Consider the following 26,486-nt stretch of genomic DNA (forward strand, 5'->3'; position numbering starts at 1 on the left):
CTGGAACAATGCAGCAGGCTTTACTCGAGTTAGACAACTCGCACTCTTGCGAACTGCCCTCTACTACATTGCCCAGCTGACGCTGTGCATCGACACACAGTCCGTCGGTCTCGATCGCTGTCTCACGCGCACAGTCCGAATGATTCCTAATTAAATCATCCATCTCTAGGCTACCTAGACTGGCGGAGAGCCGCACCGATCCCTGGACAATGCAGTTGTTCTCTCGTGAACTACGGAGCTCGCCATCCCGAGAACTACTCTCAACTGCATCGTCCAGTTCGCACTTCACTTCTGCACGCAGGTCTGGCTCTACATGGGTGCTCGTGTCTGTCGGGTCAGCAGTACCCTTTTCTTCGCTAGCAACCTCGCTAACATTACAAGCGACGCACACGCGTGGTAACTGTGCCAATTTGTTCGCAGCTGGCCTAGCTGTCCCTACAGTCATCTGTTGGCACAGCACCTCGTCGCTCTCCTTACGGCCTTTAACGGCCTCTGTTGCCACTAAGGCATCGTTAGCAGCTAGCCTTTTCCCTTCACTTATGAATCTGCAGCCAATCTCACAGGCACTACTCTTTTTGTTGGCTTTTGGCGAAAATCCGCTCGATGCTGCCTCATTCTTTCGCTCTGTACTACCTACAGAATTCTCAGACAGCCGTTGTCTCTGTGCCAATAACTGATCACAATACTGTATCTCTTTGATCAGTGCTGCCTTCTCTCTCTCATACTTTTGCTCACGCTTACTTTGATTCTCACGTTCGTGACGCTCACACCTAAGAGTAAGTTCTTGAAGCTCATGTTTCCGTTCATTCTCGCGTTCTTGACGCTTACGCTCACTCTTAAGTTCACGACGCTCTCGCACACGTTCACGACGCTCACGCTCCCGTGGTTCCTGTATCACCTCCCAAGCAAGCTCAATGCTTTTGTCATCATTGCCACTATCTTGAATCGCCTTTATGATAGCTGGCGTCTTCATCCATTCGTCCGCCTCAACTCCCAAATCGTCGCACACCAACAACAAGTCTAACCTCGTCAACCTTCTAAGATCCATGACAGCTGCCCCGACAGGTGGTTAAAACTGTTTTCCTTAATTTGTGCAAACACACAATGCAACAAACTCCCGATTCCCAGAACTATCAAAATGAACACACAAAATTTGAGTCTGGCGAATCAAAAGGAAAAAAACCACGCGCTCACTTATGGTTGCAGCACCCTGCCATCCGGTTCATTTGTCCGCTGTTCCCGGTTCCTCTGGACTCCCTGGGTCGAAGGCTCGCTCTTCTTCGCTACTCCCAGTTTCTTCGGACCTCTTTCGACGAAGGCTCTCTCTTCTTCGCTCTTCCCGGTTGCTTAAGATCTCTCTCAACGAAGGTGTTTCCGTAGCGCTGCCACCAGCTGATGCATTCGGAGGCGATCTCACCGCTGCCAACCAGATGTAGGGGTTGGAGGGCGGACTTCGGGATGAAAACCAACTTGGGAGTATTTATTTTACATTATTTAAAGAGAGATGAGAGTCAAGTAACAGTCGTACAGTCGTTACGGCCGGCAGCAACTTGGACGCTGTGGCTCGCGGCAAGAAGTTCGAGAGAGGTGAATCAGGGAATGCTCTCGAATGCTTCTTATAAACCCTTCGAGCACTGGAAGTCGCGTCATGTTTGACCAATGGGAGAGTCCGCTCAGATGACGCCATTTCCCGCCAATGGTTGGCGCCCATGCCGCGGTGCCACACCAGGCGGAGAGAGTCGCCGCCTGGTCCCCCTTGCTTGATCGCCATCACAAAAGCTAGGTGGGGGCGACGCTGCCAGGTCTTCCCGGTACATCGCAGCCGTCTTGTTTCGGGACCCACTTTCCTTGCAACAATGCCGGGCTATCCCTTCGTTTTCTGGAAAACTCAAGCATTGAATAGCTCCACTGGCGGCGTACGAACGTCCACCAGCCCACACTACGCCTATACTGTCGTGTTGTGGATCTCTGGGTCAATGTGGCTGATCTCTAAGTCAATGTTTTGGGTGTTTAAGGGGATGGTGCAGTGTGCCTCTACCAGCCACGCAACCATGCAGCGTGATGTCACAGAGCTCCATATATACACAGTTTGTGTTTATTAACATCAGTTCGTGCCCAACTCGCAGCTTGGTCTGATTTAATGCTAGCATGCTCTGCATGAGTGCACCCCTTTGTTTGCCGGACAGCGTATATGCCACAGTCGCCGGCGATACAACTGGTGACCTTTGTGGGGATACGCGACTCTCGCGCATCCCTTGACATGTTTTTCCTGCATAGCTCCCTTTACCTGCAATCCGGCTTCGCCGGGTGGACTGCGTGATGCCCGCGGCAGTCGGTCTGGTTGAGGCACAGTACGAGAGATGGTGCGAGTGTTGCGCTGCTAAGGCCTCCTCCGGTGGGGTTACTTGGGAGCGGAAAGGAGAAAGCTCTCGTGCTTGGGTTGCGGACCGGCGAGCGCAGCGGATGTCCGATCCATGCTTCTGCGAGACCGTCTCGCGTGGCTGCCTTGGAATGCGTCACCGTTTGCGTGACCGTACGCGCAAACGACCAGGCGTTGGGATCCAGCATGGGGCGAACATATTCGCTCGCTATCCGGTCGCGGTGAGTCGCACTTCTAGATTTGTCGCGCGCCCATCGGCATGTTTTGTGGACTCGGCTAGCGGGCATTGATCTATGAAAGGTACAATAAATGCCCTTGTGATTGTTCGCACTACTGTAATGTCGTTCCTTTGTCCAAAGAGCACAGGAGTAGACCCCACACCTTAGTACATCTTTGGATACCAGCCATGCAATCGTCTCCTTTAAAGGGGGGAAAAGATTGGGCATGCTGCCAAATACTGGCTAATGTGCCCAGCCAACATGCTTCACTCCTTCAACTGACTCAGGAGTGCATAACAGAACAGCGAAGTTCAGTACAGGCACCTACTCAACAAATGGCTGAAATTCATTCAGGAGTGTGTAACTGAGCAGACAAGCTGGCACCTTCACAACAAATGCCTGAAGTGCCCAGCCCTAATGCATTGTCTTCAATCATAGCTGATGGGCATCTATCCTAGCAGTCACGCTCTACTACCTCAGATATGGTACTGCGTTCGCTCCCAAACCTTGTGGAAAAGCACTTAGGTGAGCCCCAAGGCTCAAATTCTGCTGATGTTTCTGAGTTAGTTAAGGCTCCAACAGTGGACACAAGTTCATCCATACGTCCTGCACGCCCTCATCCCAAACATAGTCGAAAGCGACCAGCTCATTTTAAATAGCTCCTCACCAGGCCACATAGAACATTTCAGTCATATGCTGGAAGTTGTTACATGCCCTCTAGGAAGCTTTCTGCGGCAAGAATTTTCAAAGTGGTTCATTAATAGTCGAGAAAGAAATATTTCAGTGCCACGAACCCATGATTTCAGGAGGCGAATGTCACAGCCAACATAACACTCTCTCCACTTGTTCCATCTAGCCTCAGCAGGTGAAATACCTTCCTTACGTTTTCCCATACAGGAGCTCAAAGATCACGTGATTCACGAGTTGTAGGTTCCACCTTCTGTTTTTTCTTTTCTCCCTTTTTTTTGCTGCAGGGTGTGGAGATCGGTTTGCACAAGGCTCACCCTATGAGTGATGGTCAGGAAAGGGCAGAACGCTCCTCCACTCTGCAACACACAAGGACGCTACAGCAGGGTTTATCAACTCTCCGACACAGCACAGAGAAGGCTCCAGAGTGAGACTACCAAAAAACACAGGTTTAATCACCCAAGATGCAGCCCAGTATGACAGTCACCTGATAATCCTACAAAAAATGTCCGTTTTATCCGAAGTCTGTAATATACGAAATGTCTCACTTCTGAAACTTTCGTTGTGATGTCTCACAACCTTTTTGCAAAGAGTGAGTGACAAACATCTAAAGTAAAAAATAAACAAAGAAAGGTTGCAGTTTCAACCGAAAGGTGAAGCACCGATTGCGATAGCAAATTAAGCAAGCGTGGCAACAACAGTGAGCGAATTCACCTTCGTGCTGTCCCTCACTTCAATGTGAACTAAACGTCAAAAGCAGAGTGTATACGAAGCTACCGGCACTGGGTGCACTTTGTCTACACCGCAGATTGCTTTGAAGATGAGGCCCACGCAGGCATGCGCTTTGTCCACATCGCAGATCGCTTTCAAGATACGACGGCCACGCCATATACAGCAGCCGCCGGAGTAGAACTCCTCTCTCTCTCGCCTACCCTCGCAGCAGATTTCCGCCCCGCCTTCCTCCCTCACGTGCGCAATGTTGAGTTGTGATCGTTGCTTGACCCCTGCAAGTCAGTTGTCAGCCCGTGTCGACACAGCAAAAGTATGTTTTATACATCCGATTTCGTGAAAAAAATTGTTGCTAATTTTGCCCGCCGTAGTCAATAGTCCGTTGTACTGTGGCCCATTAAAATAGAACTCTGTTGTATTAATAAAATAGGTTGAACAAACTAAGGCTGAAGTATGGTACGTTATATCCAAAAGTTTGTTGTACGCGAATCCGTTGTAATGAGCATAGACTGTATACATATATGCTATTCCTTGCATATATTTCGTTATTTTTGCAATACTTTACAATATTTTTATGTTTTCTCCATATTACAGTGTGCGAGGGAGCACCATGTCATGTAACGTGAATACTATATTGCTTGTTAAATTCTGCTTAACTGGGTCATACGCGTGCTCATTGCATTACATAAGTTGCAGCCTGAATTCTGTTCAGAGCATTGCATAGTCTGAAACCATCCTACTATATGAATAGAGAATGAATACGTTCCTGCAGGCATACCTGTGATAACCATTGTATAAGGTTGCTATATTATATTGCACAAATTTCTACAAGAGTCTTAATGGTCGTGCATCAAATCGTTACTTTGCATGAAAGCATTCCATTGTATTGTTACTAGTTGATCTTACGCATATGTTATTGCATGCCAAAACTGTTCAGTGTCTTTATAATGTACAACGTTCATGTTTACAGTGCAAAAGTGGTCTGTATAACTAGGTCGTGTACTTTTGTGTTACATACATAGGAGTCCTATGTCTCTCCTTTCTTTATAGGAGGAGGTGATGTGTCACGGATCTTTGGGTCAATGTGGTTGATCTCTCAGCAAATGTTTTGAGCATTTAATGGATGGATGGATGTTATGAGTGTCCCCTTTGAAATGGGGTGATGGGTTGCACAAAAAAAAATTGCTAGGATAAATACCCGTAATTAAATTTTCTGACCTCCTATTGTGAACTTTGTTTCTGTATGTCACTGTTTTTTTGTCGTTTCCCTACTTTTCTTCCACCAATCTTCCGATCGCCTCTTACTAATCGCTATTGCAGACATGTTTACTTTCCCCCTGCTGTCGCTGAACCCAGGGGCTTCAGGGAGGCCATTGGTGCCTAAATCGACCGCTGGGCAGATGTATTCACATTCTAATAAAATATGCTCCATCGTTTTTCTAGCTTTGCCACAGCCAAGCATATGCTTCTTATTCCTTCTTATATCTTGCTTTATAGGTATGTGTTCTAAGGCATTCTGATCTCACTTCAAAAAGCAATGAGCTTCCCTTTGAGTTATCATAAATTGTTTCTTTCCTGATTTCGTTTTTTCCTCTTAAGTGGTTACTCATGGCAGGTTTCTTTTCCATTGCCACCACCTGGGAGGTTATTTCAGTCTCTCTGACTTTCCACTTCACATTCTTTGTTGCTGTGTTGCTCACCCTACAGGCTGCATGCTTGCTGGTAAGTTTCCTAGTTCTTTTCCTCCACTGTGAATCAATGTTTTTTTCTGTACAGATACGTCAACACTCTCCTAGCCCATTTACTTTCTTCCATATTTCCCAGTCATTCTTCACAATCAATTTTACTGCTAGCTTCCCTCACTTCAAAACTTGTCCAGCCCACATCACCCTGCACAACTTTAAAAGCCACACAAAGGGATGTGCCACAAGCAATACTAGATCAGACGCACTAAGCAAAGCATCTCATCATGGGGCAGAAAAATTGTCTGGAGTATAGAATTCGCCTCAAAGCTCCTTTTACGTCAGTATACCCTGTTCATATGGCTTTAAGAAAATACCAACCTCCTTATAAACTTTGCCTTCAGCATTTTTAAAATTTTTCATCACCACTGGGGCGCACAACTGGCCCAAAATTATGCGCCTCCATAGAATGCTGCGGCCCGTCCACGGGAGCCCAGGAGAAAAAGCGTGCCGTGCATAGCCGGCAGGTGAGGAGAACAGCAGGCGAGAAAAATCGAGGAGGAAAGCGCCGTGAGAAGGAGAGTATCGCTACTTTCAAATTATCAAGGGGCTTTATTTCGTGGAGACAAGAAAAGGGAGAGGGCACGGAACCGAGTTCACCGGACCATGCGGCAGGCATCTAGTAGATGAGGCATTGCTCTATGATACTCTACACAGTCTCGTGCCCGCGACTCTACGCCACCTGGTTTTGGCCCGGCACCCTGAAGAGCTCACTGAGCTTCAAGTTTTGCCGTTGTTCACTATTAACATTGACATTGTTCACAATTTGACTAGTACATCCTCCAAATTATCTCTTTTAAAATATTTGTGTGGTATCTATAATGATCCACTGAATTATTTTATGGTTTTCTTGCATTTTATTTTTCAAGCGTTAGATACGGTATTGCATTATATATTGTATAACCTGTAACACTCAAACTTGTGCAATTCTGTGCTCCTACTTGTATTTTCTTTCCTTATTTATGTTTTTGCTAAATATTGTATACCTGCCAAAACTTTTTCATTTTTATCACTCTCGACTGTTAACTCCCCCCCGCTAAAATGCCTATATGGGACTGCAGTAAACAAACAAACAAACAAACAAACAAACAAACAAACAAACAAACAAACAAATAATCATGCAGGTGCAAAATGCTTGGCTCTAGTGATTGGCGACATTCTATTACTGTGTTTGGAAGGTGTTCCGGTACAGCAGGTCCTGTGCTCAATATGTCATTATGGATTTCACTCATCATAGCATTTTGGTTTTGGGGACCAGTCTTGTGCAAATTATTACAAGTAAATGTTGTACTCGAGCTGTTATGAAATGCCAGTATGCTGTGTAATGACATCAAATTATGCAATCAGGAGCCACAGTTGTTCAAAACAAACAGCCAGGGCTGTGTCACGAGTTGTGGGGAGTATGCTCCGTGTGCAGCTAGGGCTGAAGGCAAGATCCGGATCTAGGCATGCACAGTCGTACCATTAGTACTCCCCAACCTGTAGCGCGTGTAATCGCAGCTAAGTTGGATTCGAACAATTAAGGCAACCAGTGGTGTAAACTCTAACAACATTTATTGCTACAAGCAATAAGGAACACTGGCAGAGGAAAGTCCACTCTGTAATAAGTAATAAATAGGCTTGCCTCGTTGCCTGGGATAGTCAGGCAAATGAGGGCACTCATGGGATGCAGTAGGCATATCAATCCGGCAGGTTAGAGGTCGGGTGCCCGAGAGCGAGGGTCTCACGCGGTGGCATACGCGCTTTCATACCTTATTACCTCTTGGGAGGGGAATGTCCTCCTCGCCTGTCGGACACCTTTCCCTTATGTGGGGGGGGAAGGGTATGCACATCACAAGAGCGAAGGAGAATGGGATGACGTGAGTACACGGGAGGAAATGGGCATGTGTGCTCCCCACAGAGTCTAGGAATGCGGTCATACAGTGAAATCTCGATATAACGAACTTCAGGGGACTGCAGCAAAATTGTTCGTTATTCTGAAAGGTTGTTAGAGTGAAATCCCCAAAATTACCCATTCCACCCATCAGCCCATCAGTTGTCACTGTATGAGCTATCCATGAAAACATTGCTGTTGGCTCTTGCTCCATGCTGTTGTTACTTTCCCAAAGCACCATATAGTAAGAGTGGTGTGTGCACAAGAGACACTGATGCCGAGAAAGCCACCGACAAAGAGCAAGTTCCATGTTGCCTCTAAAGTGTAATGTTTGTTTGTTTCTTTTTCACATTTCTTCCCATGTACAATGCAACTGTCTCAACTATTCCAAAGCGCAAGCGCATTCCTAAAGTACAACCGTGTGGCATCTCAACGAGCATGGAGGTTACATTTATCTGTGTGTTGCTGGTTAGACCACAGAAAGAAGCATGAAATAATGAAGAGGTGTGCCCAGAAATAACAGGAAAAGGAGAAAGAGATGTGCATCCGTTGCTAGGCGACATTTGTTTGGATAAAGCATGTGCTCACAATACCTTATGCATTGTCTCCTGCGCAATATAAAAACGACAATAAAGTTCCCACCCACATTTTTCTCCTCCACCACTGTCTCAGGTTTTCTAAACCCATGTGCCGCGGCATCTGTTTTCTGCACCTTGAAGTCTGCTAGACCACTGCTATGGCTGCTGTGAAGCTAGGATACAGAGAAATCTAAGAATCCCCATATTTTGAAATAAATATTAATTCACAGTACTGACGTACTGATGCTAACAGGAGACAGAAATTGAATAAGATTGTTATTCTGAAAAGTTCAGCATTCTGAAGTTCATAGTACTGAAATATTTTTATATTTAAAATATAAGCCGGCAGCAGGGGATTTCTGAAAAGTTGGTTTATCTGAAAAGTTCATCAATGTGGTGTTTGCAGTAACGAGGTTTCGCTGTGCACAAACACATCAGCACACAAAAATGTAATCGAAGGAAACTTACTTAGAGAAGCACTAAACGATGGGACAAGGAAAGACAACATAAGGGTGCAGGGTAACGAGTTTTTAATCGAAGGAGCATATATACTGAAAACTGCATGTTAGTCTGCACCTTTATGTTGTCTTTTCTTGTCCTGTCATTCAGTGATCCTCCGAATATGTTTCAAAAGGTACCAACATGCCCAATTTTAAACCCTTCATAGAAGGAGAGTGCAGAGACAGATCATCTCCATATGAATCATGTGACCCATCACAAAGATAAATATGTGACAACCACTTGCACAGTCGCACCTCTTGCCTGCAGGCTGTAATGCAAGTTTTTCATAGAAGAATCGACATTTCGACAAGGTGGTGCTAGTTGAACATCTTGAAGGAGCAGCACAAGACAACAAAGACAGAAGGCAGGAAACACAGAGGAAAGCACTGACTTCATAAACTTCAGCACCGACCACTTCAGCACAAAACTTTTCCTTTGCATTCTGCTGTCTTCATTTGGGTACTTTCCTTTGATTTTATCACAGCTGGCACTCTCTTTCAAGGATCTGTGCAATGCTGCACCCGTGGTCACTGTTTTACCAGAGGTCTATTCGCTACAAGCCAGTAGAGGTGATGCTGGCTATTGATCTTAGTGTTGGCTATTGATGAAACCTCACTATTTCAAATGCTTAATAAAAAAGAAAAAGAAAGCAAGAATCAATGGTAAGGCAAGTGAAAGGAAACCAGATCTTCCGTCACTTACCTCATCAGCTGAAGTTGCCTCAATTCCAGTGATGAGTCTGGCTTCCTGGGGAGTGCTAAGGAAGTATACAGCAATGTGCTCTTTACTTCAATGTAAGGTCATTAACGCCACCAACTAGCAAGTTGACAGGAACGTTGCTACGGCTGAGGTGCAGGCTCAGCAAAGCACTGTCACATGGCCTTGCGTACAAAGAGCCAGCAGCAGCCATTTGTCACGAATGGACAGAGTGCAAGCTACTAAAGGTGAAACACAGGCTAGCTGATTATTCATTTTAAAACAGGATATACAGGATATACAGTAGACTTGCTGTTAAAGAGCACCTCACCAGGCTTCATAGCAAATTTTGGTTGTACAGTCGAGCCTATTTATAAAATACTTGATAGTACCGTAAAAAGTGGTTGTCATATCAGTAGTTCATTATATATGGACTTGCACTTAAAAATTTTCAATTGTTAATGGCACTGAAGCTGGCATCAGCAGTTACAATTCAGAAACAGTTTTGTCTGAAAACCTGATTTTCAGTGCCATTATTGGTCCTGGTGCATTGCCGCACCTAGCTACAAATTTCCGCTAGAAATGTCCATCTAAAGAACAAAATGCGGCGTCATAGAGCTCTTTCAAAATGGTGCCCAGTTCAGATCGCCTGTCTTGGCATTATGACTGCGTGTCAGTCACACAAGGGTTGTAAAGTTTTGTTACCTATGTCGCTTTAGGCGAAAAAAATGCGATGTTCGAAAGGTACAATGCCATTTTGAACTATTGTCAACAATCGGCAATGCATAAACGACGCTTTGCCAAACGGCAATCACCTGATAATGGATCTCCTGATAGTAACCAGTGACCCTTGCAGGGTTGCATGGAGGCGGCTCGTGGCGCGGTGCTCTCACCAACCAGAGAAAACTACAGGTGGCATGCAGGGTGTGCTATTGAAGGAGGAAGTGTGGTTTTTGTGGATTATTGCAACATAGTGTTCTTTTTATCTTGACAGCGAAATAACAGATGTGTGTTGTCACTAAGGACACATACATGTGGCACTAGTTTAAAATCTGGGCAAATGCTGTGCTCAGAATTAATGAAAAACTCTCAAACCTCACTGGCATTATTGCATGCCATTATACAATGAGGGCTAGAAATAAAGATGGATCAGCTAGGCTATCCATGTTGGGTTGTGACGGGAGGTTGTGGTGATAATACTTTCACTTGCTTATGCTTCACTTGTACTGTTGTTGTGTTGCTCTGTGTATGTAGTAAATGCAATGTTATGTAAACTGGAGGAGTGGGAGACTTAGTGCAATGAGACTCGAATGGCAAACATTGATTTTTTTTTTCCCACCAAGAAGTTGGCCCCACAAAATGTAGATGGCACTGCGGTGCCTCCACAAGCCACCATTGCAGGATGTATGGGAGTGTATGTATGTTCTGTGGGAGTTTCACTACCAGGCATATATATACCTTCACATGACTTCTGCCAAACTTGGCATGTCATATGGGCGTGCATGCATCTGTGTTGTTGGGGCCTAATTTCACATCAGTACCTATTGCCTTGCTGCATGTGGGTTGCCTAGGCAAAAGAGCAGCATCGGCAGTGGCATTGCATCGCGTGCACTTGCCTTTCACCAGTGTAGTGAGCAATTATGCCAGCACCGAGCTTAGACCCTGTGCCAAGCTGCACTCCCCACTTATTTTTTTCACCTTCCTTTTCTGGAAAAAGCCACCAGGGGGCCGAGTGGAGCGGACGCGCTTCGCATGGGCTGCTGCTTTTATCGTGAGTTATTGCGGTTAACCTTAACCAACCTTCACGATTTTGTGCCACTGAACTCAACAAGGCAATCGGCATCGAAAGTCGCCAGAATTACCACGGTGAGTGGATTTGTTTACCTTGACGCACCGAGCAACGAGCACCTCGGCATATTCGAACACCGTTCTCCGAACGCCGCACGCGCCCCAGGAGCGGGCCCGCGAGGCCTCGCGAGCACCGAGAATGGCAGGGGAAACGAACGGCAGCGCTCACGAAATGGACATAGAGAACAATAGCCAAGACTCCACAGCGGTCCAGAGCAACATGGAATTCGATGAGAACAGCGGCAAGACGCTGAGTCAAGCTGGCCCATGGTTCCAAGCAATCAAGGCAAGAAAAAACAAGAAGGCGCCGAACGAGGATCGCATACAAGAGAGAGGAAAGCAAGGAAACCCCCAGAACCAGCAAGGAGGACTGAGCGCGAGGAGCAACCCGAGAGTAGAAGCAAGCATGCAAGCCACCAGCAACCACCAACGGCAGCAAGATCAGGGAAGCCGAACCAACGGCAAGCCACCGCCGCGACGCGTGACGCCGCCGCTGCCAGAGAATGATTACAAGGTGGTATACCGACCAAGAACCGGCATGAAACTGTCAAGCTGGCCGGACGAGAAGATCACCGAAGGACTTGCAAGGGCAAGTGGTTCCCCTTTCAAAGAATTTTGCGCGAACGTAACCATCCAAACGCAGTGGAAGCAGAACCTGATAATTGCCAGCACCGCAGACGAGGACTACGCACTGAAACTCGGTTCCATCAACGGCATCGAACTTGGGGCGGCCACATACGAGATGACGCCGTACATCAAACCGCTCCCAGGAACAGTACGTGGAGTCGTGCACGGCATCACTGCGTGTACGACGGAGAAACGACTTGCGGAACTGCTGGCAGCCAACAACTGTGGCATCCTGCATGCGAGGATGCTCGGCAAATCCACCTCAGCAGTTATCACCTTCGAAGGTCCGCACATCCCTTTCTATGTGAAGGTGGCCGGCTCGTACACACGTTGCCGCCCATACCGCAGATCGGTACAGTATTGCAAGGCCTGCGGAGAAATCGGCCACCGGCAGGACGTATGCCCCAACCCAGACAAACACATTTGCAACAGGTGCGGGGTGGAGAACCCACAAACAGATCATGATTGCCAGTTGCAGTGCAAACTATGTGGGCTACCTCACGAGACGGCAAGCAAGGAGTGCGAGAAAAGGCTCAAGCCAAGACCCCCACCCCTGTACGTGAGGGAGAGAAGTAAATCAAGAGGCCGACAACCACCTATAACAAGGGAGACAAGTTCAAGCTCCTCGGAATATCGAACAAGTAATCCACAGCAAGAACAGCAGAAGATCAGCTGGGCGGAAGTGATAGCCAGTTCCAAGTCGACAACCGACCAATTTCCCTCACTGCCGACACAAGAGCGAAATTCGAGATACGAGGAAACCATCGCCTCCCTCAGAAGGCAAAACGCCGACCTGATGAAGCGGAATGAAGATCTCATGAAGCGTCTAGAAGAGCAAGAAGGACGTCAGGAGGAACGGGACAAAAGAGCTCAGGCCAGGGAACAAGCCCTGGAGAGGAAGCTCCAACATCTCATTGAGCAATTGCAAAAACAGCAGACATCGACCATAACGCCAACGCCGCCGAGGGAACATACTCCCCCGATAGAGGACCTAGAATCGGGAATAGAGTACAAGGTGAACAAGGCCCGAACCGAAGACAAGACCGAACTGAGAAATGAATTCCGAGCCGAACTGGCTCAGGCCGTCGACACCATAAGCAAGTCTGTGGCAGCCACCGTCCAAGCAGCCTTACAAACGCTCCGCCAGGAGATCACCCAGATGGGCAACGAGCTCAACCAACGCATCTCCATCCTAGAAAGGGAAAAAGAGCAGGCAAGGAAAAAGCCAAAATATCCCATCAGAGAAGCCCAGATGAACGAGACTCTGGGAAGCCAAGATGGCGAATAAAATAGCAAAGAAGAAAGAAGCGACCGAAACCCTCAAAATTTGGCAGTGGAATTGCAGAGGAATAAATCGGAAACGGCAAAATTTACTTCACCTATGCACCCTACACCAACCTGACGTCATCGCGTTACAGGAAACAGAGACAAATAATATTACGATGCGTGGCTACAAAACGCACATTGCCCAAGGAAGGACCAGGACCGCCGTCCTCATCAAGAAGCACTACACGACGCAGCAGCACGAAATCAACCACAGAATCGAGCACACTCTGATTGAGCTGGTTCCTCCCAAGAAAACCCTGCAGAGCCTCTACATCCTGAATGTATACAGTCCTCCGCGCGACACACTAAAGGACTTGGACAAGTTACTGAGAGAAGTGAAGAAAGTCACCGACGGTCAGAAACTTCTCGTGGTGGGCGACTTTAACGCTCCACACGTGGCTTGGGGCTACCGATCAACCAACAAGAAGGGTATGGACGTGCACAACGCGGCACAACACCACCAGCTGACGTTGTGGACCGATCCTCTAATACCAACTAGAATCGGCAACAGTGTCTCCAGAGACACCAGCCCAGACCTGACCTTCTCCACTGGCTTCAGGCAAGTCGAGTGGTCGAGACTGGACGAGACTCTGGGCAGCGACCATCATATCATCCAGACCGAAATCATGCACCACAAAACCCCTGTGAGATTAGGTCAAGCCAAAATTACAGACTGGCCTGCTTTCCGCAAAGATGAACACCCCAGCAGCCTAGAGAACATCGAGGAGTGGACCAAGAACGTGATGGACTTGGTTACCAAGTACACAAAGACCATCCAACTCACTGCGGACAATCCCGAAGTCGACCCACACCTACTTCACCTCTGGGAGGCCAGGCGAGGACTTTTGAAGAGATGGAAGAAGCAGAAGAGAAACCGCAAACTCAAGATCCGCATTGCTGCAATCTCGCGGCAGGCGGAGGAGTATGCTGAAAAACTCGGACGTCAGAACTGGAATCAAGTGTGCGACCAGTTACAGGGAACCCTCAGCAACCGAAAGACCTGGGCCATTTTAAAGACCCTTCTGGCGAAGACGGAATCAAAAACTGTCACGGGGCAACACATACAAAGACTTATACACAACTTCCAGGGAACCGAAGAAGAAGCGCTCGAAGCCATCACTGCGAAATACATCGGAGACGAGCAACAACGGAAGACGCAGCCAGTCATTCACCCGGAGTACGAGGGGGAACCCAATCCGGATTTAGACCAGCCTTTCACCAAGTCGGAGATCGTGGCAGCCATAAGAAATCTCACAAGAAACACGACGCCCGGCAGGGATAAAATTAACAACAAGACCCTCCGTAACCTGGACGACGGGGCGACGGAGAGTTTGTTAAAGTATATCAATGAAAGCTGGGAGACGGGCAGTATACCGGCTTCCTGGAAGCACGCGGACGTAACGATGATACCGAAACCCGGCAAGCCCATCAACCTACAGAACCTGCGTCCGATCTCTCTTACGTCATGCGCGGGAAAACTCTTCGAGCACATGGTCCACAATCGTCTCTCGCCCTACCTGGAAGAAGGTGGGCACCTGCCGAACACTATGTTCGGTTTCCGGCCTAACCTCTCCACCCAGGACATTCTACTTCAGCTTAAAGAAGAAGTCATCGATGGCCTCAGCACATGCCACAAGAGTGCCATCCTGGCACTCGACGTGAAGGGAGCCTTCGACAACGTCTCACACGAAGCAGTGCTAAACAGCCTACAACATACCAACTGCGGACGGCGGACATACAACTACGTCCGGGACTTTCTGACGGGTAGAACGGCGACCATAGGCCTGGGGAATCTCAGGACCGAGAAGTTCCCAGTACCGCAGAAAGGAACCCCCCAGGGGTCGGTGATCTCCCCGTTGCTGTTCAATATAGCGATGAGGGGATTGCCGAACCTCTTGGAGAACATCAGGGGTATCCGTCACGCAATGTATGCAGACGACCTGACCATGTGGACGTGCACGGGATCGGCGGGCGAACAACAAGACGCCCTGCAGGAAGCCATCGACAGGACCGAGCATTATCTACACCACTGCGGTCTTTCATGCGCGCCGGAAAAGTCGGAGCTCCTGATCCTCAAAAAGAGGACAAGAGGGCGGCCTCCGCAGGACACACCTGACCCAACGTTGACACTAAATGGAGTCAACATACCCAAGGTGGACACTCTTCGTATTCTGGGCCTCACTTTCCAGAAGGACGGTGCCGGTCTCGCCGCCATTAAAAAACTGCAAGCGACAGTTATCCAAGTCGCGCACTTGGTGCGAAGAGTGACAAACAAAAAGCACGGCCTGAAAGAGCAGGACACAATCAGATTAATACAAGCCCTGATAATCAGCAGAGTCACTTACGGCACCCCGTACCTGGGTCTCAAGAACAGCGAGAGAGACAGATTGAACACCCTAATACGAAAAACCTACAAGCTGGCCCTGGGGCTTCCACCGACGACGTCGACGGAGAAGCTGCTCAGCCTGGGCATACACAATACTTGGGAGGAACTTGTAGAGGCCCACAAGACCAGCCAGATAGAGCGACTCAAGCTCACCAGCACGGGTAGGGACATGCTAATAAGACTGGGCTACCCAGTCGAATATGAGTCTACAAAACAGCGGGTTCCTCTACCCCTGAGGGAGAAGATCACGGTGGCCAGCATCCCGAGAAACATGCACCCTGAATACCACAGAGAAAGGAGGCGAGCGAGAGTGAAAGCTCTACGTAAGGCCTACGAAGGACCAAAACAAGGACAAGTGCGATACACCGACGCGGCAAAGTACAAGAACAGAGCGGCCCACGCTATCAGCGTGATCAACGGCCAAGGACAAGAGGTAGCTGCGGCCTCGGTAAACACTACAGACATCGACTGCGCGGAAGAAACGGCGATAGCCCTGGCGGCCACTACGGGCCAGCGAGAGGAAGAACTAATCACAATCATCACCGACTCGCAAACAGCATGTAGAAATTACCAAAAGGGCCGCATTTCCAAACAAGCCCTGAGCATCCTCGAAAAACGAGACAATTTTCCTGAACTGTACATTGTCTGGGCCCCGGGACACGAGTCCCTGGCGGGTAATGTAGCGGCTAATGCCGCTGCCCGAGATCACATTCTCCGGGCTATCCCACCAGGTTCACGAGCACCGGTAGACCAACAAGATAGCGTCCCGAAAAGATACGCCGATATCCTGAGCCACTACAGGCTGAGTAGGAGGATCTATCCACCCCCGCATCCCCAGCTGACAAGAGAAGAGGCGGTGATGTTCCGAAAACTACAGACCGGCACATTCCCGCACGGCACCCTGCTACACGCGATGTACCCTACGAGCTATACCCACAAATGCGCTTTCTGCTCTAGGCCCAATACCCTCTACCACATGGTATGGGAATGTCAGCAAAACCCATCGACACCGCCCATCACCGGACCAACCGTCGAGCAGTGGGAGGCCCAGCTGACAAGCTCGAGCCCCGAAGACCAGCATCGCCTGGTGAGCAGGGCCAAGTTATCAGCTCAGGCCCACGGCATCCTGGACTAGGGAAGCCGCCCACCTCGGACGATTTTACCGTCAGCTCATTTCTACTAATAAAGTTTATTCCTCCTCCTCCTTCCTTTTCTCTATCATGGACCTTGCTTGTCTGCTCACTGCAGCCACTTCGTTGTGGCCTTGGGCAAGAGCAATGAGCCGGGTCTCTTTTTTCACCCCGTTTCATAACACATATACTATAGTCTGTAATACCCAGACTATGTGCATTATGTTCCATGGATTATGTGTTAATTCAGATCTGAACCATTTCGATGCAGCGCACTGTTTCACTTGGTTGTTGCTGCTGTTGTAACCTCTCTACTGTAACGCAGAATTTAGGTAATAAATAAATGAATAAATAGATCAATTTAAGATGCTGTCAGTGATGCATAAATGTGGTTACAGTGTATTAATCATGACCATGAGCAAGACGATCAATACTGTTAAGCAAGTGCGACAAGTCCATACACTGAGCCCAAACAAGGCAAGTGTGCAAGCCCACAGCGAAGAACATGTGGCTTGATAAGGATGCCCACTTGAAATTCAGACAATGGTGAGGTGCAAACAGCATATCACTCATGGGCATTTGCTGAAAGTGTGACAGTTACACTTTCCCGCACTTCAGTTTTGGTTTTTCAAAGTGTCCCCAAAACGGTTTGGACAAATTTTGTAAACATGTAAGATACAGCTACAGCAAAAAATTAGTGCCCAATTTAAGTGAAGCATTTGATATCAAGAGATCTGTGGAAGATTACAATTCGCCTTCCTCCCTAGCCGTGCTCTTTCTCCTCAACTCGTTCACCGAGTGATTGGGGCTAAGTTCCGCCTTCACTGGCTCTGCATCGTGATGCGAAATCATGTCGTCTAATTCCGGTTGTCTTGAAGCTAGTGTGTGAAGCCTCTCTAATCTCACTGCTAGCCGCCTAGCAGTCAATCTCCAGATAGAGCTATACAAGCAGCGTGCATTGCAAGCGTTCTGTTGCAGCACAGAGCATGTCCGGTATTCCAGTAACCACAGCCAAGCTGGGCGTTTTGGTGGATGGGTGAAGGCATAAACTAAAGTCCCGCCATACTACTACCACTGTGCTAAAGGAACTTTAGCATAGACATACGTGGGTGGCCTGACTGGCCTGCACAGTCCGGCCACCTTGTGGCGCAGAGCTTACCCAGCCAAACACAGAGCCAATATTGCTGTAATCAAGTTTAAAACATTTTAAACATTTAAAAAGACAACGTCTTCATAATTATGCGATTGCTGAGAGATCATTGAAGCGCAGGCTATCTGGCGGAATAGAGACACGTGTGTTAGTGCCCCTTCAATCGACCTGTTAGATAAGGAGACGGCTTTTTTGGATGGATAAGATTTGGATAAGGTGGCGCCACTGTGCATGGTTTATATAGGTGTACTTCCTGAAAATCAAGTTGTTGAAGTTAGCGCATTGTGTTGTCGTCTCCCTTACGTCCTTGTTTGCTGGCGCTAAATATGCTTTCATAATTATACTCCAGCCAAAAACTCACACCAGCTGCAAAGAAGAATACACTTGTTTACTGCTGTATTGGTTCTCTGGTTGAGCTCTATGCTACAAGGTGGCTCGTTCATGTCGTTAACGTTCGCGTGTCTGTTCCATCCCCTAAAATGCCAAACTTTATTGTGGTACAGTTTAAACTGAATCTAACGAAGCGCAATTTTATGAAGCTTCCCATCTAATGAAGAAATTTCCATTCCCCGGCAAGTACCCATGAGGTTCAATGTTATCAACTCAAATTAACAAAACTAGCTTGCATTAAACCTGATTTAACAAAGAAGTTTCCATTCCCTGGCAAGTACTCATAAGGTTGAATGCTGTTATCAACTTGAATTAACGAAACTAGTTTGCATTAAATTCGATCTAACAAAGCTTTTCCAGAAATAAATGAGGGAAGAAAGCTCTGATTTCTTTCTAATTTTGACGCAGACGGGTTTTTCTTCGAGCGTGTACTCTCTATCGCATTAAAACAATTAGGCGCCCTAGTCATGTCCTTAGCTTTATTTTGACGAAGCTGCACGCCGCACCCATGCACGAAACAACGGACTCTGCAGTCACTAGCATTTTTACATACGAAATGACACTAGGGGTCGCAGTAGTTGGGCTGCCCGCGCAGACTTTTTACACGTGCATGCATGGGTTAACAGTAAACGCAATGCCGCGGTACCTTTTGGGTGTCACTACGTTACAGTTTTAGATTTTGAAGGACCGAAAAATCCCTTACTTGATTTTCCTGACTTCTCAATTTAACGAAATAATTCTAATGTGGTCACCACTTCGTTAAATCGAGTTTCAATTGTAGTAATCCTTCGATGTGAAGTGATGGCTGCAAATGTGTAGATACTGGTGCCGACTGGGTACTGACAGCCTGATGCGCTGCAGCCACTCTACTTGCATGTTGCCTTGCAAAGAGATGCGATGTTGCAGCTTGACATGTCACTGATCGCTAAGTAGCGGCACGACTATTGCTTCCACAGCTGGTGATGAAGAAGACTGCTCATGTGCATGCAGCACGAGAATAAAACACGCTGGCGCTGTACCTGAGCAGCTGCAGTATCGGCTGCTCCAGAGATCCCGTAGCACCATGGCTGACTTGCTTAAATAAGCCGTGGCACGTCTTCGCAGTGCCTCCTACAAATTGGTGACACTGGATGACTAAGCCCAGCCATGCCAGCATAAATGCACCGACTCTATCAAGATGAGAGTGACGTGGTCTCATGCGGTCCGGCAGATGTCCCGCAGTTGTAGGGTCTCCGGGAATTCTGCATCGGCATGCCGGACATCTGGTCCATCCAGCTGGACAGCCACTTCCATATCAACAAGGTTCAAGGCTCTGGCTGCATTCCAGGCTCTAGGTGTCACCCCCAGGCCCCGTCTTTTAAGAGGACTTGTGGGCAGTTGTCCTTGCTCACTACACCACCTCGAGCGCTCGGTCACAACAGCTCTCACCATTTGAACCATCGTGTCATTCTGCGTTTTGTTGTCCCATGTTGCCTGTGTCCACCCGTGCTGATCGTCAGCCTGCGCTAGCCCCAGCATCAAACCTCTACTCGGTCCGTGAGTCTCTTCTGCATCTCAAAGGCAGCTGTGCAATGACTCTTTCCAAGGAATTCATTGGGCAAAATGCAAGCGCTTTCGGCTATTCTATGGCCCGCCAATCTCCTTCCTTAGACGTTTCCACAAGCTAACCGCTTTTCGTTCGGGGCCACCTCACTCATCACGGATTCAGAGGCTTTCCCACCAACTCCCTTAGGCACAAATTTCCCTCTCGCAGGCACGATGATGCCACAAGCAGGACCTTTGCAACGCCTTCAGGTACCACCACAACCCTGATGCTATCAGCATTTTAGATTTCACCGCAAGCAGCAGCAGGCGACCCTTACGATGTTCTATGCTCACACCTCCCATGGATGCATGGCGCACCGAAGTTTTGCAGATGCAGCTATACCATCCGGTTTCTTCAGCTCCAGTATCCCTTCTATATTGTGAGTGATCTGCACTTGCGCTATCCCCACGCAAATCCCGAGCTGCCAGACGGTCTTCTTTTGAAATTCTGACTTCTACCAGGCCCGAGCATCTACAAGCACCTGCGGCAGGTCGTGATTTTGCACTACGGCATCACTGTTGCAGAGTCTCTCTAAAAACCTATACTGCCAGTGCTGCTGGGTACATCTCTCTCGGATTGTGAACCCGACACTACCAACAATGAGAGCATCTGCTTTCGTTACCCTTCTGACGAAAGCACTGGCAAATCAAGCACCAAACGAGCGGTGGCCAAACTGACCACGCCATCTCAAGACCAAGGTCTTGCTGGTCATCACAATATGCTGCCCTGTACAACTGTACCCGCAGCTGAAATGGTGATACTGCATGAATCAGCAAGGACTACAAAGCACAGCAAGACTAGCAGTTCTCCACCACTGGCACCGTTCGGTGACATCGTTTTCTGCGTTGTTCCCCTCAACGGCCTGAACACGGACTTTACTTAAGCTTCTGAAGGATGCTACGAATTGCAACTCATGTGTACAGGCTTGCAGTTTCTCTTCTTTCTATATGCATGCCTTTTGCACATATTTCAAACGTGCTTCGCACTATAATGGGGGCCCTGTAGTGGCCCGACTATCGCCTCCAGAGCCGGTGATGAAGAAGATGGCTCACGTGCATGTAGCGCGAGAATAGACCACGTTGGTTAACAGACTTAGATGGACTAGTTGGTTGGAACTTGCTCTGAGCAGTAAAGCTCAGTTGAAGTTCGGCGACTGTCCTGGGTGCATTCTTTCTGTGTCCCGTCTTCAAAACGCGCCGTTATAACCATGTTCCCTCTACAACATGTTGGCACTCAACCTGAGCCGCCGTGGTATCAGCTGCTGCAGAGATCCTGTGGAACCATAGCTGGCTGGCCTAAATAAGCAGTGGCTATGGTGGCTACATCTTCGCACCGCCTCACACAGCTAGACCTGCAGCCCACAATGTAATAAGGGTGATTCATGGCGCTCTCGAAAAGAAAGCTTGAGACCAACACTGACCATGCAGCTCACGCCAACATGAAGGACACTGTAACACAAGCAGACGACACTTGCTGACTGCTGGAAGTGTTTGAGTGTAGTGATAAATCATCATTGCATGTTCTCTTTCTGTTACTTAATTTTACAGAAACAAATTAACCAACCATCCAACTGTTATGAACAACATTTGTTCCCCACGAAGTTGGAAAAATTATTGATGACACGATCTGGGTAGCCAGTCACCCAACTGATGTCAGTTGGGCCAAATGCTTCAATAGGAATGGGGCGACTGAAAACGCAGGGGAGTGGTGCCACTGCGATCAGTAGCGATGCTCACTTTTAAGACCTTATAATAAATAACATGCTTTACGCGGAGCGCTAAAGTGTGTTGCTTAATGATCAGAAGCACCTACCCTAACGACTCAGTATGTTTGTACAAGAGCATCAAAATCATTTCAGGGTCACAACAGAACTGCTTGTTGGCCTAGTTGGTGCTTGCTAAAAGACATGTTTTTTGCCACAATTTAACACGCATAGAAGGAAGACACATAAAGAGAGCACGGGCGGGGTCCCTTTAGGTGAAACTGTCTGGAATTCATTACCCTGGAGAAATTAAAGTGTCAACTCAAAAATCAACTCTCTTTTTCCGTCAATTTGTTGTTTCCTGACTACAACAGAGCCCATTTAGGGCCTAAAAATAATGACCCTGGCAACTATAGCTACACGCCCACTCATTTCCATATTTAGGGCGTTAATGTCAATTTGGCCACTTTTCTGGCTTTATATCTCCGATCTCACAAAAATACTGCAACATGTTCTACAGAGTGAGTTGGGTCACGTGCCTGGCTTTAATTAATTCTGGAGAGCTTAAAGAAGATCGAAGATGGCTCTCTTTTAAATTGATATTTAAAATGGTGCATTTTTATAGACATGCCCTTACTTTTTAAGCATTTTTGGTTAGCCTTAGATGTCACTCTTGGAAATTACATTTAGCACACTTGTTAACCAAATATGTGGCAGCGCTCTGGGAAATTATGAAAATTCAGACTTTTATAGTACATGCGGAGCAAAAAAAATCTAGAAGTTGAGCACTACTGAACTATGTGCCATATATATGTGGCATATACATATGCTACATATGTGGCACGACGCAGACAACAAGACAGCATGAGGGTTGGCCAGCTGCGACCATGAAGACTGATAGAACGAGCTGAGCGAGGTTCGTGAAACAAATCCCGAGAAGGCTACCCGAGTGTACCGCTGGGCAACCTCATGATGGTTCTCAAGCTATCAAGCCAAGGTCCTGCCCGTGTCCTGTGCCTGGCCTGTTCTTGTGCTCTTGGAGTTCCTGTACTACCAGTTATCTTGAGCCACCATCCAAGTGGCTTGTTATTGCATAACTGCCACTGCCGACCTGGTTGATCTCCAAGTTGCCTTCGCTACAAATGTCGTGTTTTAGTAAACGAAGGTTGACCGTATGCCGTAACGCTTGGATCTCGTGCGTTAGTGGACAAGTGACTGGAACTGTGCGGTATGCCGTGTCAAAGGACTTCACACATTAAAAGATAATCCTAATCTGTGTTGGGGAATCTTATTCCTATCTGTGTAAGAGTGCAATTGTACATATATGTCCGCCTGTTCTACATGTCCAATTATTGCCTTCAAACAAACATGACTGTCCACGTTATTACTCTACATTATTTGTCGTCCACAACAGGACTAAACTCTCGTATCACCTTTGAAAGCCTCACTTTGTTCACATGCGGTGAGGAAAAAATCAAACGCTATAATCGGACAGGTAGAACAGGCGGACATATAATTACAACTGCACTCTTACACAGATACAAACAAGGTTCCCTAACACAGATGAAGATTATCTATTGAAATGTGAACTCTTGTGACACGGCATATCGCAGAGTTCCAGTCACTCACCCACTAACGCACGAGATCCGTTGCGGCATATGGCCCAGCTCAGTTCGCTCACATTTGGTAGTAATCTTCGTTGACCAAAGCACACTGTTTGTGGCAGAGGCAGCTTGGAGATAAACCAGGTCAGTGGTGGCGAAGACGCAATGACGAGCTGTTTCTGTGATGGCTCAGGATAACTGGTAGAACATTAACTTCAAGAGCACAGGAACTGGCCAGGCACATGACGTGGGCAATACCTTGGCTCAACAGCTCACGATCCGTCACGAAGATGCCCAGTAGTACACCCACGAAGCTCTCTCAGGACTCGTTCCACAAACCTCACTCGGATCATTCTAACGGCCTTTGTGGTCGCAGCTGCCCGTACGCTAGTGTCTTTCGATTCTTTCCCTTCTTCTGCATAACCCTCGAGCTCTCTTATTGCCCACGTCGTGCCGTATGTGTAGCTGCCATTGTTGTCTTTCACCACAAGCACCAACACTGCAAGGTAACAACATTTTATTAATGCATGCTGTTCATAGTATGTCACCAAAATTTTTCAGACCCACAGCTACAAGAAATTTTTTCTGCAATCTCATAGGAATCCTTTCTTTGAGAAATTCACAAGAAACTGGTTCTGGCTCAGTGTTGTGTTTTAAATTTTTTTTGCCGAAGGCAAAATGTTTTTCGCAAAACTAAGATTGGTTTTGTGGTAGAGGGGACTTGGACAGCAAAATATTTCTTTTTTTGGTGGCATTAAAAGGGGCCGGCGGACATGCATCAACATTCTAACTGAACACATCAGTACATTCTTTCATGTTTAGCAGAGACAGACGACAGCGGCTCACCAGATGGCTTGAGACGGCTCCAGATATCTGAAAGCGCCCATAGGGCTTGCCTCAAGCTGAGGAGGAAGCGGAATATCTTGTTGTAGCGCAGCAGACAAGCCCGAGTGATCACCACATTCAGCGGCCACTCCACCTGAAGGCGACATGATGATTACCCGTTATTCACTGCTCAGCCTCAAATGGTAGGACATCGCACGGTGCTAAACCCAGCTCAAGTATCATTAATTTTATTGCATTTAGGCAGTCATGTATCACAATCAGATTCGAAGTTTTTAATGTGATGTAGTCTATCAACGTTTTGGAGAAAATACTATAAGAATGTGGATCAACTTTTGGTAACTGGGGTAATGGAATTAATTGTTGTGTTTCAGCACTTGCACAGGCTTTACAGCATGCATACCTTGCTAATGTTCATCAAGCTGTCAAAAAACACTGGCACAACATATGATTATGAAAGCACTGGCATTCAGCCTCTCCCACAATCAGAATATTTTTTTTGCATTAATTATGTCGGTAATTAGCCAATATTAATTAAACAAGGCTTCACTTTTGCATTGAGGGCGTGATTTCCAATGCGAAATCTTTTCTTGCTTCCTAAATCATCTCACCCAGTCATTTTCTTTGTAATTTCTGTTCTTCATAATTATTTTTTCCAAGCTTTACTCGTATCATGCAAAATAAAAAAAGTGCCATGTGTCCTTGCACGTGTGTGCCACGACGACAGTTTTAGAGCTGTTGAGAAAGCCGTTATCTGCATATGTGAAATGCCTGTCTTATTCATTTGTTCAACATGCTTTTTTTGTCGTTTCTCCAGATTCCAGCTCCAGCTTCTCAAAAACTGCTTTTGATGCCACCTGTGCCCTCGATGAACTAAAGTACAGCCAGTACTGCAGCAGTGTCTACTGTTCTAGAGGACACAAGCCCAGTTTTCAGGCACTTCTACACTAAAGCCTCAGATGATTTGTCTGTATCTTTGAACCTCGTGCAAGGAGTTTTGGCATACTAAACCTGTTGCACAGTCACAGGCTATTTTACAATGTCGCTGCTCAAAGGTGGATCATTGGTCCTGGTATTGATGGTTTTCCAGCATGATGATGCTCGATGATTATTGGAGTTAATTGGCACAAGGGCCAGATGTGGGCAAAGAGCGCCAGGGCTATGGTAATAGACTGTCATGGGTAAATGAATTATGAATATTGGTATGTGGATGAAACATGGCTGTATAGAGACCTAAAGAATACTGGCTGACAAGTGCGTAAATATATTCATAATAAAACTGATGATGAATACACTGTTTTGTGGCAAGAGGGTCAATAAGACCAAAGAGCGCCAGGCCAGTGGTAATGAGTTCGAAGTGAAGCGGTGAACTACGAGCAATGAAAGCAACGGGGGCTGTAAAGGGGCCTAAAAGACCGCTGTAAAGTGCGTAAAACATACATATAATGATATTATGGTAATGGCTACGAAATGTGCCGAGGGCACGAAAGATACATTGTGACAGAATTACGATGTACTAAAATTTGTCAGAGAAAAACAATTTCCAAAAAGCACTACTGCTTTGTGCAAGTGCAAGTGCAAAGACTTGAAGGCGTGTGCTATACAAAGACTACTGTCACAGCAGCATCCTCTGGAAAAAGGATGCACTACAAAACTATTGGGCTATTAACAATCAAGAAACCTAGGACAGCTTTGGTGCTAGAGAGCAGTTCCTTACCAAGCAACATAACAGGATGGAGAAGGACCAGGCACGTACCCAGGGGAGGGGGGGGGGAGCCCCCCCCCCCGAAATCATGTGGCATACCCCCCTCCCCACCCAAGCCACCACTCCTCACACATTCCTAAAGCGCCGTCAGATCAATGTTGAGACTTGGCAGCTGTTCATCGGTCAGCATTATGCTGCCTTTTTCACTACTTTCAGATGGCGGTAGTTATCGGCATCTCTTGTAATGTGAAGGACAGTTGTCTCATAGATTCCGCACCCGCGCGATTAACTCGAGATGCATTCAGTTGTCACCATCTATTCAACCGTCACGCGCTTAGCTGTTGCTTTTGTTAGTTCAACCTTCTTTGTTTAGGCTGATCCTGGGACCAGGAGAGGGATGCGGCTGTTACTCAACTGGTCTGTACTCTCATGGAACGAGTTGTGGCCGGAGAAAACGACAATTGCGTTTAACTTTTCCCTTTGCTTCATTCTTTCCTTGAGTTACGGCTCGCCGCGACGCTGGCAGATGCCCGGAACCATATACACGTGATATGGGTTAGATAAGGTGGGTAATAAAATAATGTGAAAGAGCGTCCATCATGAAGCCTTGCAATAACCCTTAAACCTATAAGCAAGATGACTGTCACCCGTTACCTCGTCTTTTTTTCCCTAATTCTATAGCCCTTATCGTGCCAAATTGGGAACTGGAAGCGAAAATCGCAAGGAGTTGAGAAATTAAGCGCTCTACTAAGGGTGAGAGCCAAGGCAACAACCAAACTGCAAGAA

At 47.2% G+C, this 26,486-nt stretch overlaps 1 protein-coding gene across 10 annotated transcripts in view; it reads right to left on the reverse strand.

Annotated features, from left to right (window-relative positions):
• The window catches only part of Grip163 (gamma-tubulin complex component 6), a 521,720-nt gene that overhangs the window by 50,029 nt on the left and 445,205 nt on the right, over nucleotides 1–26,486 (reverse strand). For 8 of the 10 annotated variants that reach the window (XM_070539799.1, XM_070539800.1, XM_070539798.1 and 5 more), the window contains 2 exons: nucleotides 23,999–24,131; nucleotides 9,411–9,465 (listed from right to left, as the gene is read on the reverse strand). In XM_070539799.1, the coding sequence (XP_070395900.1) occupies nucleotides 9,411–9,465; nucleotides 23,999–24,131 (188 nt within the window). The remainder of the gene's footprint in view (nucleotides 1–9,410; nucleotides 9,466–23,998; nucleotides 24,132–26,486) is intronic. The other 2 variants (XR_011514995.1, XR_011514994.1) reach the window with 1 other exon arrangement.

This window comes from Dermacentor albipictus, chromosome 6 (genome assembly GCF_038994185.2).
Source record: "Dermacentor albipictus isolate Rhodes 1998 colony chromosome 6, USDA_Dalb.pri_finalv2, whole genome shotgun sequence".
Classification (NCBI taxonomy): Eukaryota; Metazoa; Arthropoda; class Arachnida; order Ixodida; family Ixodidae; genus Dermacentor; species Dermacentor albipictus.